Source organism: Caloenas nicobarica, chromosome 5, assembly GCF_036013445.1.
Source record: "Caloenas nicobarica isolate bCalNic1 chromosome 5, bCalNic1.hap1, whole genome shotgun sequence".
NCBI classification, from domain to species: domain Eukaryota; kingdom Metazoa; phylum Chordata; class Aves; order Columbiformes; family Columbidae; genus Caloenas; species Caloenas nicobarica.
Window position 1 is genome coordinate 63,603,317 of NC_088249.1, and position 19,625 is coordinate 63,622,941.

Below are 19,625 nucleotides of genomic sequence, written 5' to 3' on the forward strand. Positions count from 1 at the left end.
TTTTAAGCTTTGGAAGCAGCTGTAGAGCATGAACTTCTCTTTAAGAAATAGCACCATAATCCAAGATAATTATTTTTTTTTTTCCTCAATTCAGTTAGGTAATGTTCTGTAGACAAGTCCAGCAAAATATATAAGCAAAATCCAAAATGAATAGATGAGGAAAGGCCCATGGCTGCTTGCATAATCAATTCCCCAAAAGTCAAAAAAAGAGAAAAGGAAAAAAGGAATTATGAGTACATTGTCATCTTCTCTCCAGAAATATCTATTGCAGTAAAACCCTCATGTTGTGAATAAACTTCCAGTTTTTAAAATTTCCACAATAGTAAAAAGCTTTGTACCTTATACTTCAGATTGAGTTGACAGCAAAAATAATTGTGTGAATATTTGTATAAATCAGAAAAGAGAAAGGGCAACAAAATTAATTTGTTTTTAATACGTTAAGGTCAAGACATCTGCTATATAAACATCTTGGTTATCTAAAGACTCACCTAACTGAAATGCATGAGGGAAAAAATACCATACCTGAAAAAGATATTTCAATGTCTAGTTAAAGCTCTGAAAGTCATTACTTTGTCCTATACTGTATGTATGAGACCCAGAACGGGAATCCAGAGACTTAAACATCTCTAAATAACTAATGCATACTGAGGCAGATCTTCAGCTTCTGCAACTTCAACTTCCAGCTCCACTGACTTGAATAAACCTGCGGTAAGTTGTGTGAGTTGAATGCTCATCCCAATGTCTTTTTTTAGTATATATGTAGCACCTTGAGATGTATGGATTCTTCCCCTCAAATCTCATCCAACTATAATTCCAGAAGTGAAACTGCAAAGCATGAAAACTAAAATGGCACTGCACTAGGAAAACTATTTTTATCCTTCAGTCAGCTGTTATTAAGAATATAAAAGATGCAGGCTTGGACGTTCAGCTCTTCTCCTTGCCACACCACAGTGATTTTATGAAACTGGACTTGATGATCCTTGTGGGTCCCTTCCAACTCAGGACATTTTATGATTCTACAAAACATTTACCTTTACTCATAATCAGTATTTTTAAAGTGTTACATTCGTGACCCTAGAAATGTATTCTGCTGCTTTGGTTCTAAATCAGTCTGGACTGCCCCAAAATAAAACTTGATTTTTAAGAAAGAAGGCATCCCTCAAATACAATGGAATAAACCTTTTTTTAAACAGTCAAAGGGAGTCCAATATTTCTGAATTGCAATTCACACATATGCACATCTGAATTACTTTGGAAGGGAGAAGAAAAAGAGGCTCAAGTAATATTATTTGCAAAAAGATCCATAAATGGAACTGGAAGAGGATTTGATTAAGAAAGATAAAATGTTTTTCTGTCAATGCTTAAAGCTCTTCGACCCAAACAAAATTCAAAGTCCTTTAGCAAATCTGACTCAACATAATCTAGACACATTTCATGCATTTCACATGGAACAACGTGCCACAGTGAAACCGTTGTTAGAGGATGAAGAGCTGTGCAGGCAATAACCAACCACAAAAACAAGCATTTGCTCATCTGGTGAGAAGACGGCGACACAGCACTTCCAACAAGAAAATGTTAGCATTCCTGAGGACTATACCAGCATATGTATTCGGGGACTTCAGAGACAAACAAAGGTTATTTTGTATACTGCAATACCCACTGGAAATAACTGAGATTCTCAAAGCAAAATTTTCATTTTCATTTTTCCGGTTAACGGGCTACCACCTCACAAGAGAACGGTGAGGGGTTACAGCAGAAGCCACAGAGACACAAGACGGCATTTCCACACCTATCTTGGTCCCACACATTCAGTATAACCATCATCTTTTGGAACAAGCAGCCGTTTTGAGTGCCTTGATTTCTGAGTACTAATTTGGGACACTTTGTGTCTGGTGCTATTTCACAATAACTGAAAGAACTAGGTATTTACAGTCATTTTCAAAAGATTGCCTCCTAAGCTTTTATTTAAAAAAAAAAAAGCTACCTTTCATTTTTTCCCACCTAGAGTACAGAAAGAGAAGCATTTCTTATGCTTCTTTTCTTAGTTTTACATATTGAAGTTGAGTTCATATTTTTGAACCACTTCAAGACTTCTGATAGAAGAGATGGCAAAAACTATTTCAGAGGCACAGCACAGCAAAATCACTTATTTCATTGTTTATAATAAGCATGTCACTAAAAAGGAAAATCTGTAGAAGTCTTCAGAATTCGCATTTAAATTCTCACTGTACTGTAATTTAAATTCACATTTATATTCTGACCGTACTACAGTTCATGGCTAACTACACTACACACATACACAGCTTTATAAACATGGAATTGTGCACAGATATATGGTAATAACTAATCATTTGAGGACTACAGGTGATTCTGAAGTGACTGGTTACAAGTTCCGATTGGAATGTAACACCTGTACCCATGGTATTCTATTGTATCTTGTGGAAATTACAGCTACTGTTTTCTGAATTCCTTACTATAATCTATACACCACCTCAATTTTTTTACCTGACCGGGTACTCAATCCCAGATATTCTACAAACAGGCATTTGCTAAGCAACACATTTTCCGTAACTGTAACAATTTATACATGAACATAATATACTGGAAGCCAAAAAACTATTCTTAGAAGCCACGTTCATTCTACCTACAACTACGTACACAATTCGCTACACATTGTTTAAAGTCTACACTGAACACATTGCAACTCATTTCCACAACAGTGCTACTGTATGCTATGGGGAATTCAAAGAAAAATCAAAAGTGAAGACTTCTCTAACACTTCTATAGGGTACGTGATATTATTGTCCCTATCTTATACATAGAATTAAAGTATAGATATAAAATACAAAATAAGCACACTTATGTAGGTGCTGTTTTAAAATACTTCCTGCCTGAACTCCAGGGCATTTTGGAGTTTCTTAATACTATATTCTGTATGAAAGCAAAGCCAACACAACTAGTGATCCCATTACAAAGCCTGATATGGACCCTCTTGCTGCATGTGGGACCTGACACTTCTGTGTCACTTCTGTCACTTCTTCAGACGCCCCTCAGTAGAAATATCCAAATACTATCCTTCAGCATCTTCCATCATTGTCCAGATGTCTTCAGATTTTTGCAATAAATGAGGATTTTGAGGAGAAAATAACATACCAATGAGAGTTTCCTTCAGTTCATGAACCATACCATACCAAGATGTTGGCAGAGCAAGGTCCTAAAGAGAACACAGCACTTTTAGGGTGAAAAATAGCCCATGACCACATGAAAAGTTGATGTGTGTATCATAACAGTTAAATGGTTTAACTAATATAGTACAGCCAGTCTTAGTTATAGCACAAGTACTTCACAGTATTAATACAATTTTTATATGCAATTTCCTGTAATTTTTCACACTTTCATATATGGAAGAAAACAATCTTGGAGAATCACTGGCCAGTCCTCCGCCATCAAATATTAGCAAGGTGAATTATCTGAGTAGGTGACTATAATCAAGTACCAATTTGGAAATGTAGAAGACACATGAGCTACACAGATCTACTGCATAAGACAACTGGAAGTATCTGCCTTGCCAGAGAATCTCACTGATGCTATTTGCTTGACAAGAAACCAGCGTGAAGATTTGGAAATAGTGCACACAAGTCCAGCTTATTTGAGGTGTCCTGACAGCTGCAGACCCTTTTGCTTTCCATCTCATTCATTTCAAACCCTCCCTATCTGCTGTCCTCATTGCCTGCCTCATTTCAAGTTACTGCCAGTCACTCTCTTTGACCCAGAGTATCCATAATAACAAATGTAAGGTTTGGCTGGTTATGGGATTTTGTTTGTTTTTAAACCAGCAGAATGCCCAGCCACAATACAGAAATAAATTTCTTAGACCTCCCTGTCAAGTGTCAAGCCTTGGCTCCTAACATTTTTATAAACTGCTTCTAGTGAAATCAGTTTTTCTTCTAAACATTTTTTGTTTTTTAATATCTTGGGCATAGCTGAATCAAAAAAGTGAATACAATTTCTGATTCTTAAACTTTTTTTAGCCAACTAGAAGCAAAGAGATTTTCCAAAGTGTTTTAGTCTTTATTATCCTGGGCTTCCAATTGCTATCAGACTTCTCGCATGTTTTGGGAAGGTTTTTCAAAAGGTCGATCCTTTGATCCTTCTTCCTAATATCTTTTACTTTCTCCTTTAATACTTTTAATACTTTTTCTTCTGATCCTACAGTAGTCTGTCCTTTTTTTTTTTTTTAACATTGCTTTGACAACACTTTGTTCAACTTATCCCAAACGTATCCTTGCTTCTGTATCAAGGAGTTATATACTATGACATACTTAAATCAAGGAGTTGTGTTTCCCTGTCCCCCATTTCAGCACTATCACTTGTGGAAGCCTCAAAACAAAGTTTCAAACAGTACCTCTATGGATAGTAAAGAATTAATCTAGAATGAACATAGAGATCACCTAAACACTAATAATTTAGTGGAATTTATTAATTTAAGATGCTAATCCAATGGTTATAACACAGTGTCCAGGATGCTTCTATAGTCCTCAAAATAAGACACACTCAACAATAGTATGAGTTGTTTAGTTAAATGTTGTGAAAGGTGGGACAAAGCCTTATTCTGATGCAACTACATGTGAAACTTAACACAATGTTCCAAGCTATAGATGTGTCACTGCGAAAGACTGGTCAAAATACTTCCATCTTGTAATACGAAATTAGATAAAATAGAGTATTCATTTAAAAACATCCTTTGTCATAGGCATAAAATATTTTAAAGCGATAAACATTTGCTTGGTTTTTTGAGGGTTTTTTTTTTACTTAAAAAAAATAACATTAGAGATCAGAGGTGTTTGTGTTTAAGTCTATTATTTCCATTAAAACACTAGATGCCTTTGTTTAGAGAACCTGTCCGTTAAACTCTATAACCAATAAGTTGCATCAAAAGAAGTCCATGTCACATTGTGTGTACACACGCACAGTTACAGAATATACAAGCACAAAACATTAATACAACAGTATCATCCAACAACTCCCAAAACAAACAACACACATTAGCATGCTGTCACTCTTGGTGGCAAACCCTTTTCTTGCCGGGTGGAGTCTCTCATAGAAGAGATGCAGCATATTCACTGGTTCCAAATCCTATAATCATCCAACAACACTATGTTACCAACAAAGAGTTCATAACTTAAAGCTTAAGTTCGCTTAACTAAAGCAATCATAGAAAAACTTACCATTCTCACTATTTGGCCAAGAAGAGTTTTCTTTGAGCATTACACTCTTTGGCCTTGAGCACCATAATTACAAATATCTCCACCAAGAATGTGTCCAGAAGTTGAATTACCGTAGCTGTGTGCATCTGCTGCCCTAAAATCTACAATGGGGAACTTACAAAATGTACGTATCATGGGAACAGAGGAGTTACAGACAGAGTCACTTTTCTTAGATTGAAAACAGTTAATGCATTATCTTCCAAGTCCTAGACATAGGACAAATTTGGCCTATGAGACATCTAAGAACCTCATTCAATGACAGCGTATCTCAACATTTAACCAGACGAAGAAAATTTGAACTTCAGAGCGTAGGTTTTGGTATCAAAGCAGCTAATTCCTTCTTCTTTAGATACACTAACTATAAAAACAACAACTATGAAAAGCATGCTAAGGTGGTCAATGAGTGCAGGGAGCAGGCGGTCACCCTCTATCTTACAGCATTCAAGTTCATCCTTACACACTGTGTTGCTGTATTTGTTGCAGATGCTCATGTTTTTTTTGCAGCTTACACAACAGGCACAGTGGTCACCTTTTCTTTGCCGAGGCATTAAATCTGAGACTCTCCTGCCATGTCTCTGCATTAAAGTGTGAAGGGTAAAATACTTATAGATTGCTACCAGTCAGCTCTGGCTGCATTATAAGTCTCTATGGAAAGTGATATTTCCAATTTGTTTGTATTTCAAACTATGTTAAGGCGTTATAACATTCAGCAAGACAAAATGCACCATATTATAGACTACTAACTGCAAGTTAGTTGTACAAGTGCGTTGTTTTAAAACTTTTGACCTCCGCACTGATCTCTCTCAAGGACTTTATAATTAACTCTATGGATTAGAAGTCATAATCATATCTATCAGGATAACAAATACCACTTTTTTCTTCTATTTATTTTCAAGAAAGACTTTGATCCTGTTTCTTTGTTTAGCTCAGCTAGATATCCCAAATCCAAAGCATTTGAACCTGTGCTTAATGTCAAATAATTAAATCAATTGCTAAATCAGTCCACAAGTGATGGACAAAGACATAAAGCGATGTTAGTAATTCTACTCACCTGCTCGTCTGGATCAGCCTTAGAATGTTGACACTTTGTGGTACCAAGCTTCTAGGAACACTTAAGATTCCCAATAAAACCCCTCACCTGCAAGCTCCTCAGACACGCATGGCATCGCTCTGCTATAGTCTCTTGTTTGACACAGTTCCATCCTAACCACAAATACCTTCACGGGACTTCAATCTCAGGGCTAAAAAAGTGGGAGTGTCGGAGGCATTGTTGTGCAGTTACACTTACATCATTTCCAAGACTTCAGAACTCATCAGGATGAGAATATATTTTAAGCAATGAGAAATAATAGCAATTAATAATTTCTTAACTAGTACATATCTAATTTTGCTGAATAGACTTGGAACTTTTTTTTCTTTTAAATCAGGAGTGTCATAAATCCATCATTGCAATGTTTCAGTGCAATAAGTCTCCAAAATTACTCTTATAATGTTAGAACAGAAATTTGCCAGAAAAAGGCCTCAGGAATGCTTCATGTGATACAATGGCATGAAGAAAATATCACTGTATGCATCCAGTTAAATAATACAGTATTTGCATACGATAAGACAAGCAGAATACAGCAAAAGGGAATCTAAAACTCAACCCAATTAATAACATTAAGACACTAAAGTTCCTCAATATAGAGAGAAAATAGCTACTTTATCACTTGCAATTTACACATCAATACAGTTTATTAGACATAGGAAAAAAAAAAACAACAACATAAAAACCAGTTACCTCTGTAACCATCATTTCACCACAACTATTTATTATCAAAAATAGAGCAGACTTCCATAAGGCAACGCAAACACTTAAGATGGCATTCACACGTTTCTCACCACTTTGAATAGAACCCTTGACATTACTTACCTTTGCTGAATTATTTTTCCTGTGCAGTGAAGAAATGATTTGTGGGAGAGAGAGGAACATAAAAGCTTTAGATTGCTAGCTTTGTGATTCATCATTATTTCTAATGCATTACAAAAAACCTTAGATGAAATCAAAACTTTTAAAAGTTGTAGCTCAAACCAAGGAAAAATAGTAGCTTCTATTTTTATCGTTTTTAGAAATGGCGTGGTCAATATCCCAATTCTCAAGTTCAGAAAAAGAAGTCAAAATATTATCAAGTCCTAATCCTAGTTTCAGCACCATAAGTCTTTTCAACAGGTACATTCACTGACGACACCAAGCTGGGAGGAGTGGCTGACAAGCCAGAAGGCTGTGCTGCCATCCAGTGAGACCTGGACAGGCTGGAGAGTTGGGTGGGGAAAAATTTAATGAAATATAACAAGGGCAAGTGCAGAGTCTTGCATCTGGGCAGGAACAACCCCAGGTTCCAGTTTAAGTTGGGGAATGACCTGTTGGAGAGCAGTGTAGGGGAAAGGGACCTGGGGGTCCTGGGGGACAGCAGGATGACCATGAGCCAGCACTGGGCCCTGGTGGCCAAGAAGGCCAATGGCATCCTGGGGTGAATTAGACGCGGGGTGGTTAGTAGGTCGAGAGAGGCTCTCCTTCCCCTCTACTCTGCCCTGGTGAGACCTCATCTGGAGGACAGGGAACTGCTGGAGACAGTCCAGCGCAGGGCAACGAAGATGATTAAGGGAGTGGAGCATCTCCCGTGTGAGGAAAGGCTGAGAGAGCTGGGGCTCTTGAGCTTGGAGAAGAGGAGACGAAGGGGTGACCTCATTAATGTTTATCAATATGTAAAGGGTGAGTGTCACGAGGATGGAGCCAGGCTCTTCTCAGTGACAACCAATGATAAGACAAGGGGCAATGGGTACGAACTGGAACACAGGAGGTTCCACTTAAACATGAGAAGAAACTTCCTCACAGTGAGGGTGACAGACACAGGAACAGGCTGCCCAGGGAGGTTGTGGAGTCTCCTTGTCTGGGCACATCCAAAACCTGCCTGGACACCTTCCTGTGTAACCTCACCTGGGTGTTCCTGCTCCAGCAGGGGGATTGGACTGGATGAGCTTTTGAGGTCCCTTCCAATCCCTGACATTCTGTGATTCTGTGATTCTATAAACAGTAACACTCAGAGAAGGAAAACAACAGAAACTAGTTTTCAATCAGTGAAGTAAAAAATGAGTCACTCATCAAACAAATCCAATACAGCCATATCTGGTTTGTGCACTCTGTATCTGGGCTATTTCATTTTGTTTTTCCAAGCGAGGAATCCATCTCGAACATTAAGTTTCCAGGTGCATTTGCACTCAGTGTTATATTGCGACAGGCAAAGCACCGTGTACGTGTAAAAATTAACTTATTCAGGGAATGCTGGTATTTTAGTTATGGCAATTCCATCTCTGAACAAGATCGGGTTTTTTAACAATGCACAAGAAAATTCTTTATAAACACACTCTCAGTTACACAGTTAACCTATTATTTGGAACAATGGTAAACTGCTGAGTTTACCATAGCAGTAAAAAGTCTAAATTCATTTCAGTGTTGGATCAACCACAGGTTCTTCTGTTTATCTCAGACATCAGAGGCCTGTGTCTCTTTCTTTCCTGTGTTTGCAAGTTTCTTTGTCCTAGGCTATGTCCAACTTCTCCATAATTTCAAATCTTTGGAAATAAAATTATTAATCTTCCACATGATTTACCATGTCCAATAAAAAATTCATATTGAGGATTTAATTAACAGAACAGAGACATATAACCTCCTTGCTATCTGTCATTTGTATCTGTGATACTAATTTCTTCTCTGCCAAGCATTTTCTCCTGGGGATATAAAATAATTTAATTTAACTACAAAAACCTCACAGGATAAAAGAGGAGACAAATGAAAAAAATGGCTTCCGAAATAGTTGTGCTACTAGAGCAAGATGGTAAAAGAAGGGGAATAGATCACTCGCAATACAGATACGAACTTCAACTGGGCAAAGACCTTCTGAGCAACAGAACAAAGAAGCCTCTTGATTCAGTACAGGCTGTTCATTTGTCTTCCATGGAAACTGAGCTGCCTATCATCACAACTGCTTTACACTTTTATCTGAGTTCAGATAACAAACATTTGATTCTCTTCATTTCATGATATTTGGCTGAAACAAACTCTCGATGCAATATTCATAAGTTTTCCTTTGAAGAGAAAAAACTTAAAATACTGACAAATACGTCCTATTAGAACAGTGATTTCCTAAGCAGTCCGTTTCTTTTGATGGAACGCCCTGAAGCAGTAGTGGAACACCTGGAAAAAAGGTCAGTACAGGACGCGGAGGAAAATTTCATATTTTCTTGCCGCCTGAGCAACCCATTCAATCTGCACAAATAAATAAATGTCTGCAGCCAAAACGGAGCATGCACTTGTGTCCTGCTCTCCTGAAACAAGAACGAACCATCTTATACAACAAACTAAGGCACAGCATTTCATGTTCAAAACAGTGTGTGCAAGTGAAAAATCATCTGTGTGCAAGAAATCATAGCAAGATTTGTGTCTCATTTAAGCTCCTCTTAAAATTGACTTAAATGAATTTTAAATGATGTGTACTTTATTTGTTCATGCTTCAGATAAGTGGCAGAATTAACACAGTCAGACACAGGTCAGATTTGGAGTCAGGATCTAGTAAAAGAGCTCTTCTGCCTTTCAAGGCAAAACACGAAAGTTATTTAAAATTACCAGCTACTATATAAACAAATACATACCCAAACCTTCTGACTCAAACAGGCAGGTATCATCCACTCCCACATCTCTGCACCAGGATAAGAAATTTGCTGTGTTGTCCCGTGCAAAAAAAGACCCTGAAGGAGCATTGGCTTTGCATGGAATCTTCCGTACTGGTAAGGTCTGAAAAATAGAAGTTCTCTGTTGAGATAATGATAGATACTAGCATAATATTTAAGTATTATGAAATCAATATACAGGTTTTGCCTAGATGGGTGATTGTCACCAACATATTTCCTTGTCCATTAAAAAATTCCAAATAAAGAAGCATGAGAAGTGAATTTAACAGCATGAAGTTGTCAACCACAAAGTCTTTTCACAAGCATCATGACAGGCTACGTGATGCGAGGTTCAGAGCCGAATCAATATTAGCAGCTTCTTAGGAATAGTAGTACTATGAGTGACAACAATTTGGGGATTTAGTGTTTGGTCCAGCTCACTGCATTAAAAAAATCCAACAAATAAAATTATAAAGGCAGACTTTTAAATAGGAACTGAGCTTCCCCAAAATTAAGGGTGAATTCGTTTCAGATCTACTAGTTCCTAGACCTATGTCCAAAAGTCTGGTTTTAACAGTCCAAAATAATTGGAAATGTGGAAAGGGAAAAAAAGACAGAGGAGTAGGCTTCCCCGTACAACAGCTGCTGGTAGCATAGTAATGTCAGTATTTAAAGACAGTTTAGAAATAGTTTATATATGATTTTATATTAGACATATGACAGCAGCAATGTAATTGCAGAATACATCTACATGCACAGAACTACTCACCTCTACATACCTGATCAACCAAATGAACTCCAACTAGAATGGCTACAGGGATCAACACCATTCTACTCATTCTATCAGTATGGCAATGGGAGCTTTAGACATACGCACATGCCTTATAAATGTTTAGACCTATTCCTCAGATCACCATCTACCTCTCATTCCCCCATGTTTCTTATTCCAATTGCACTTCTTTTCACATTTTCCTGTTCTGCAAAAATCATGCTTATGTTTAAAAATATTTAAAAGGAGACATTAACACCTCCATATTTTTTATTCTCAGCAAACACTGACTGGTTCTATGTGACATTTTAAAGAAAAATCCAAGTAAAACTTGTGTCATGAACACCACATCACCTCCTGGACCATCACGGAATTTTAAATCTCCCTCCATTCTTGACAAGAAGAGAAGAAGAGGAGAGAGAAGCGTTCCGTTCCTCACAGACCAGGGCTTTTTTTTTTTTAAAAAAAAAAAAGTATTAACACTAGACACATTTCTAGACTAGGACCCTTTGCACATCACACTAATGTCTTCAAAGAAACCATGAGGATCTATACTCTGAGGCAAATTCTCGTTATACTCTAGAGACTGCTTCACACCTTGAGTTTCCCTTTGTGACTTAAAGCCTTCAGGAAGAAGTAGTGCAGCATTGGTTCATCTTTGCCCCCTATATCCTTTCTCAGAAGATTTTAATTGGACAAATCTAATAGTCTTAAAAGAGCACATGCTTCTGTTAAAAGGAGTCACACAAAATTCTCTGGCAGCCTGCTGGAGGAAGGTCAAGAGTCCAATCTTCACTCGGAGAAAAGCTGTCAAAACAAGCCTTTTGTTTCATGGCTTTCTACTAAAATATTACATAAAACATAGCAAAAACCTTAAAGAAAAAAATTTCCACAGCAAAGATGTAACCTGACCTTCCACCAGTGCAGAACAGGAACAGGTGTTGTGGGCAGGGATGTTCGACTGGCCAACAGCAGCAGGAAGCAAGATGGGAAACAGGCTGGGAGCAGCAAGAGTTGGGCTGCTCCATGAGGGAAGATAAGCCAGGAACTAAGTCAGAAATGGCAGGAGATAAAGCTGGACGCAAGGCTACAGCACAGGCTGAAGCTCCAGCCATGAAGCCAGGCTGCAGATGGTCTGTCCACAACATGGCTCAGGTAGGACGGGCTAAGGTCAAGAGGAGCTCCTGGGCCATGGGCAGGTTGGGGTCCCAGGTGTGGCTGGTCATGACTATTAAGGTATTTTGTTTCCCTCAGGTCCTGAGAGCAACTATTATGTATTTCTTAGTATTCCAACAGAATCAATCCCTTCAGAAGTACACAGCTAGTTTATAATCAACTCCAGCTTCTCGAGTAGATTCAAGTAAGTGCCATTTCACAGCACTGTATCTTAATGCAATTACATGAAACATCCACTCTGCTTACAACATACTTGACCATACTCTCACAGAACCAAATTATCGGCAGCTATAAATTGGTTTGACACCATTAAAATCAAATGGAACTAAATTCTTTTCCCATATTAACTCTGCTTGGACCAGAGTCTGAAGTGACACATGGATGTTGAACTGAGTTAAAAGGTGAACAAAAGGGGACCAAACAAATAATATCTGACAAAACTGTATTCATTGAAATTTTTGACTATGTCCAATGTGCAGTACAAATCCTGGATGACTTTATAATGGATTAGCAGCACTGTGACACGAACAAGATGACAAGAAGCCAGTTCTAGTATTCCTGGCACTTGTAGACTTGTGCATAAGCTACTCAGAAAGCATGGAAAGGAGATAAAGCTACAGTTACTTTTTATCTGCAAGCAGACCTGCAGTGTCAAATCATCTCACCTCCCAGCTCACTCAGTTCTCAGCTCTGGATTTTCCACAGTGTCTGTACATCACTTTGCCCTCAGGCTCTCCTTTGCAGAAACTGGTGAGTCTTCTCCAAGATGAAACCTGTTTATAACCCCAGGAACAGCTTGGAAGGGCACTACAGGTGAAGTCATACTAGCTTTGTTTCCTTCCACTCAGTTCTCCAACTCCAGCCCAGCTGATTCTGTGCTTTTAAACCACTTTGTCCCGCCACATTCTCCAGTAACCAGCCCATATTCTTTCATGTCACGCTACAGGCATTAAACCCTGCTCTGGAAGTCTGTGATAAAGCCTTCATATTATTTCAGGAAATTTGAACTAGGAAGACAAAAAAGAAAAACTACACCAAAAAAAATGTGCTATATGGCTAGTGGCTGCCATCTGGCACCCAGAGAAGACTTGGGCTCAGTGTGGGCACAACCCACCTGCTCTACTGGGCGCTGAGCCCACAGGCGATGGCCCTGGAGAACAGGAGCTGCTCCTTGGCACCGATGCCCTCGGCAGTACGAAACCAGCTAAAAGGGAGGAGAAAGCCAGGAGAACCTTCACGCCTTTCTTCTAGTGGCTGCTGGGAAGGCATCGCAATGCCTGGCAGGAATGCAGAAAGCTCCAGTTTTCCCCTGGGTCACCGCTGCTCCCCAGGACTAACAACACACGAATAAATCTGGTTCTAAATATTTCATGTCTTCTGATTTAGGTAGACTGTAATGGCTGAATATATAAATGATTTCAAGAAAAGCAATTCAGAACAGATGGTTTATGTGTCAGAAATCTAGGCACTTAGAGTCAGCAAATAAACCATCTAAAACTTCATGTATGTAACGGACTGTCCATAAATTACGCTTCTGTACCTTGACAACTAAGACAGACCTTTAAATACATCAGTCACCCCAGCTTCCCTGTGAAACCTAAGACACTCACAGAGCTTGCAATGTTTTTTTTACAGTTATAAAGATTACAGTGTCTTTTAGAAGTACATTTTTGTAGTAACAGCTACTGACAGCAAATAAAAGAGTCTGGGTACAGAGTTATCACACTTAACTAATCACACTTGTGCTATTCTTTGGTTTCATAGTGAAAAAGTGTCCGATTAACAGGTGTCCTAAACATCTCAGAAGTGACAAACACCCAAATGTAAAAACAAGGCATGTCCTGAACTACAGAAGGGAAAAAAACCTACATTATTGAAATGAAAAAAAACCAGAAGTGCTTTAAGTCACTGTATGGAACAAATAATGCACAGATAAATCTCTCAGGCACCACATGATCTCACTAAATGGCAGCATTCTAGATTTCATCCCATCTTCCACAATATTAGGGTCTTGCTAAAGAGAACAGCAAAAAAACCTCCTCGCCATTCAATAACAGCACAATCAGGATTATCACAGAAATCATAGGGAAATACTTGTATTTTCTTATCACCTAATAAATTTCCCTACCACCTTCTAAATAGAAGGCTACTTTTTTTTTCATATTTCCAAAACTGTCACTGTAATGTTCAACCTATAACATATGAAAGCTCTTATTTAAGAATGGTTTCATGCGCAAATATTTTTTACTGATTTGTATAAATGGCCTGACTATCTCAAAAGCGCTTTCTAACAGATCATTCTGAAGTAATTAGGTTTCCATATGGCAAAAGTGACTTTTGTTGACATAGTGTAGTATAACCGCAGTTGCTTTGAAACAGCAGTGGCCACAATTACTCCTATCAAATATCATGAAAACAGTTCCCCAGTTACACTCCTTTTACAATCTTGTCTTGTTGATGTGCATGCATGTGGTTTAATGCAGGATGTGAAAGTGTGAGTGAAACATATGATGCAATCCTGGAAAAATGCTGTCAGGTTCACTTCTGAACCCAAAAGGGACTCTCTTACACCGATGCTCTGAAATCACATGGAAAAATGTATTTTTTTGGTACTGTTTTTCCAAAATGAGGGTCCACAAATGTGCGTTAAAACCCTCATTTTTTCAATAGCAGATTTGAGCCATATTTTGAAGATGCCTAATCATACTTCCCTCTTCGAATAGATGATTTCACAACTTTTTGAACTGTCACTCGCACTTGAATAAAAGGAAAAAGATTAGCAATTTTGTTTGTTATGGAAGAGGGTTACAGTTAGATAGGCACTCATTGGAAAAAATTGCTTTTATCGCCTGATGAGCTACATTAACCAAAATGGGAGGAAAAATTACACATGGAGACTGCAGTATCAGCTGCAGTTGTGTCTCATGTGGCTATTTTGTGTTACGTAAGCATAAATTCATCTTGAAATTTGAATATATCGGCTAGATAGAAGTATCTGTTTCAAAATTTTTTACAATTTTGCCTTTAGCTAAGCTACTGACCACAGAGACATTTCTTTTCCTTCTTAAATTCTTCCCTCCTTTTGCTCAGGTATTCTTAGAAAAGCCCTTCTCCTCTTATAAAATCTGAATTAGCTCTTTAGGACAGGGAATACAAGAGAGAAGTTCTGCCACAATCTTCTCTGTAAATATGATTTTGCTCCTTGGGTTTTATTAATTTGTTAAATAGAAGTGAACTGAAGCTCATTGCTACAAGAACTTACTCTCATTGAACTGTTGCAATTCACCTCACCACAGTGACAATACACCTAGTCAACCATCATTTATTCAGTTGCTATTCTTAATTCTTCAAGAACTCAAACCTAAACCATTTTGGATCCCATTTATGAATGACAGAAGTGGTGTCCCAGACACTCCAGCAAAGGAAAATTAGGTTTAGCTTAGACTGCTTTGCAGTGCCAAAATTCAGGTTTAGTGAATAGCCACAAAGCTCAGACAAGCATGAACTAGACGTTAAATAAATTAAACTGTAATACCTACAAGGTAAAATAACTACTCCTTGGTAAGGTGGGCCCGGTTTTGTTTCCCCCTCTACTCCATTGACTGTGAGAGAGACCACTTCCAAATATAACAATTGAACCAAAAATCTAAAGAATGTGCTAAACGCATATGCAAAATGGATAAAGGAACTCTGAATATGGAAATACATATATAGAATTTGTCGTGGGGGTGCAAAAAATAGGACCTAAAAAAAAAATACAATCCCCTTACAGCCTCCCCAAGGCCACAATAAAAGTTAAAAACCAGGAAAATTAAAAAAAAAAAAAAAAAAAAAAAAATCACCATGAACCAGAAAGGGGAAAAAAAAAATCCAAACCTCAATATGGAAATTTTTAAGGCTTAGGAGACATCAATAAAAATTGCCAAACTTTTCAACAGACATGCAACCAGGAACAGCTTCCAGATTAATGAAAAATGACATTGCACTTAGAAAGAAAGGATCCCTAAGCAATTCACTTAACAATTGGTGAAACATTGTCTTTCAGTGAAATACAGTCTTTGCACTGTCACATTAAGTACTGTAGAGTGATATCATTTTAATGGAATAGCAGGTTGGATTTCAAGTTTAAAGACCATGTGTTGACCAGATTTTTATCCTATGTAATCACTGCAGAGATCATCAAAAGCCAAAAATCACTCATTATCAACTTCTTAGATTCTAAGAAAGCATTTGTGATCACTTTGGAATACCTAATGGATTTATGATATGCCAATAAAAATAAGGCATCATCAAGGCTTTATATCACTGTACAATGTTAAAATAAATACAGACCTATGTGAACGGTTTAGCCATGCTGTTAGTATCAAAGAAAACATTCTCTCACTTCTTCCACGTAGCATTAGTTTTAATTTCTTAAGAGCAAGCGTAGATGGGCAATATGCTTAATTTAACAATATAGCTTTAAAAGCTAAAATTTTGTTTATTGCTTTGTTCTTCTAAGACCTCTGTCTAGAAAGCAGCTTACTGGCCATGTAGCAAAAGATTAAAACATTATTTATTATTATTATTATTTGAATGACAGTTATCAAAACCCAATCTAACAGAAAGACTGCAAGTAATGGCAGCTGACCCCAAAGGGCCCACTTAAACAAGTCTCAGACCCTGTCCCTGCCCACTCCATTTGTGTCATCGGGGACGGGATTAAGTCACTATAGCCCAAAGTCTTGGAGACATCTATAAATTGACTTTCAAAACTTCCAGACATCTGACTCTACAACATACCTTTGCCTACTGACAAGTTCACTTTTATTAATAGTCTTTCAAAGACCTTGCAGAATTAATTTACAAACTCCAGGCATGTAAGCACCACAAATTAAGAGCCATTACTTCTACTTATCTACAATCTAAAAATGCAGGCAGGCCAAACACAAAAATCAAAATTGGCTTGGTTCTTTTTCTAATGCTATTGTAGCATTAAAGAGAGTGACTACCATTAAATAGCATTAAAGAGAGAGACTATAATGAAAATCAAAAAGCAAATAAGTTTATCAAAATTTTATAAATGGAAAAACTAAGAGAGAGACACTAAGGTAAGTCATGGCAAAGACCTCTTTGCAGTGTCCCTGAAAACAAATGCACAGGGCTGTACTTTGTCCTTAGAGCTCTAGTTTTCAGAATTTATGTTTAGAAAGGGATTTTAAAAATTGGTTATTTCATAATAGGTGTCTTGGATAACATCTGATTAGAACAGAATCGGCAACTCTCGCAGTTGTTCTTTCAGAGGACAGTTACACCTTATCTTTGATACATGATCATGAGCTTTTCTCCTTCACAACCACAGAAGCCAGAGCTGAATTAACATAGAGTTAGTTGAAGAGCCATAGTTTCTGAATTTCTCTCATTTGTATTGTAATTTAATGAGAAAAAAACCAGGAGGATTGCATTTGAGTAGGGTGTCTGTGGCTATTTCATTGTCACACAACAGGACCTGTGAATGCACATGGCACCACATGCATAAGTAACAATTCTCCATGAGATATACACTGGTCAAATCTGAGTGGATTTTCATAGGACACATTTCAAAAAGCATCTTATTAACCCACAATAATTTCTTATCAAGCATCACATTCTTGAAGGGGATAAGATTCTCTCAAAATAAAGTTAAATATGAAAAATATTAAATTTTGGCAAAAACAACTCATTTTAGCCTCAGAAATTTCAAAATCATTTTTTCCCCTTAATCATTCCAGAAGAACACAAGCTAAGGACAATGCTTAGAAAATTTCAGTCTGAAGAGCTGAAGTCTGTCAAAACACATTATACGTTCTAAAATTTCATATTGAAAGATGTTTCCATACTTCCACTTACAGTGTGGTGTAATATAGCTCAAATAACCAATATATTTCTTTGATCTATGGAATTATAGCAGATAACTTTTCACTGGCAGTCTGAATAACAAATGTAAGAAGCTGTTCAGATTCCTTGATGTAATGATTATAATGTTGGGTACATTGCTGTCTTACAGTCATGCCTCTTCCTTTTCCTCCTGTTTTTTCTCTCAGTGATCAATCTCACACTTGGTGACTATGACCTTGTGAAGTGTGAGGTGGGGTGGAGGGTTCCGAGCTCTTTCTGTAAGATTAATTCCAAATGGTGCTTTACCTAACGTGAGCCAAGTGTCAAAGAAGACGGTGATAAAGATCTACACGGTCTAAAGGAAGACAGAATTTTTTCAGATGCTTTATCTGTTTGCTTTTTGCATTTCCAGATGTTTAACAAAGACAGTTTTAATGCAGATGATGAAAACATTCAGAAAGAATTTCACATGTAGCTCACTGCAGGTAAGTCTGGTTCTCCAAAGTCCTGTATGTTCATCTGTAAGAAAAATTACATCTTTGCCTTTATGATAAAGAATCTGATTTTCTGTGAGTTTTCCAATTAGAAACCACAAGGAAACTGCTAGAGCCCTGGGAATTCTGCGCTGGCGTAGAATTTGAAAATGTCCATGATTTGAAAAACATGTTGGAATGTTAATCTATACAGCCAAATTTCCACACCGGCCTTAAATCAGCCTCTAAAGTTGTGAACAAAGCTTTATTGTATACTTGAAGCATTTGGGGATCATTTACATACACAACCCAAACGGGAGTACATGTTTATTCAAATAAACAAATCAGACATAATCGTGATATCTATAAATTGGTGTCTACGCCTGAAAGTGACTTCTGTTTTCTCCTTCTGCATTGCAGTCATTACTTATGGCTGTAAATTCACTGTTCCCATTGTTTCAGAAATTTTGGCTCATTATTCTAAGTTCAAGACTCACTACTGGTAGATGGAGCAAATTCTATAGCTCTTCCTTATTCATTATTCCCTAAAAACGACTAAGTTTGAACCTAAAAATTGCACAAATAGGCTGAAGATAGTTGTCCTAAATCATGTTTTCTCAAACTTATAAAAATGTATGCTAATTTCCATTCGAGTCCCTAATCCTCCATTTCTGTTCCAGACTATTCCTAACAGTCTAAATGAAAAGTCCCATAGAAAGATCTGTTACAAACATTTTTACAATTTGCTTTAAACCTCAACAAAACAAATAATAGGATTGTTACAATGCATTTCACATAAAAGGCAAAATCCAGCAAGTCTGAAAATGGCTGTTTATATATTTCTCTCAAAAAATATGTCATCCCTATTTGCAATACCTGGACTGAAGTAATGGTAAAAATGTTATCAAAACTTCCAGTTTTAACTCAAATTTTATGAAGTGTTTACATACTAGTAATCCATAAAAAAAACCAATGTTAACTAAAAAAAAACTTGATATGTCTTCTAGTTAAATGATCTTACTAGAAATCAAAGTTTGTTCTCCTCATGACCTGATTTGCAGTTTGAATCATGAGGATATTTTCCAGAGTAGGATCTAACAGGCAGTTAACTGCTTAAACCTTCTTTTTCCGTGACAACTACCTTGAGATGCAAATTCTAATTATTTCTGCAATGTCAAATAGGAGCAGAAGGAGGGTTATGCAGGAGAACCTCAGGTTCACTGACGAGAGCAAGGCCAGTTCACACAGGGATTAAATGTGCTCCAGCCAAACAAGGGAACAAACCATGTTTTCCCAAAGACAAGAAGTATCAATGGGAAGAAAATCTGGGGAGAGATGTCTCAGTGTCCTTCCGGAATTGTGTAGCTCTGCCCCAAC

At 37.5% G+C, this 19,625-nt stretch overlaps 1 protein-coding gene across 2 annotated transcripts in view; it reads right to left on the reverse strand.

Annotated features, from left to right (window-relative positions):
- GAS2 (growth arrest specific 2) overlaps positions 1-19,625 on the reverse strand; it is a 91,003-nt gene that overhangs the window by 43,704 nt on the left and 27,674 nt on the right. For both annotated transcript variants that reach the window (XM_065636592.1, XM_065636590.1), the window contains exon 4: positions 9,957-10,098. In XM_065636592.1, coding sequence (XP_065492664.1) covers positions 9,957-10,098 — 142 coding nt within the window. The remainder of the gene's footprint in view (positions 1-9,956; positions 10,099-19,625) is intronic.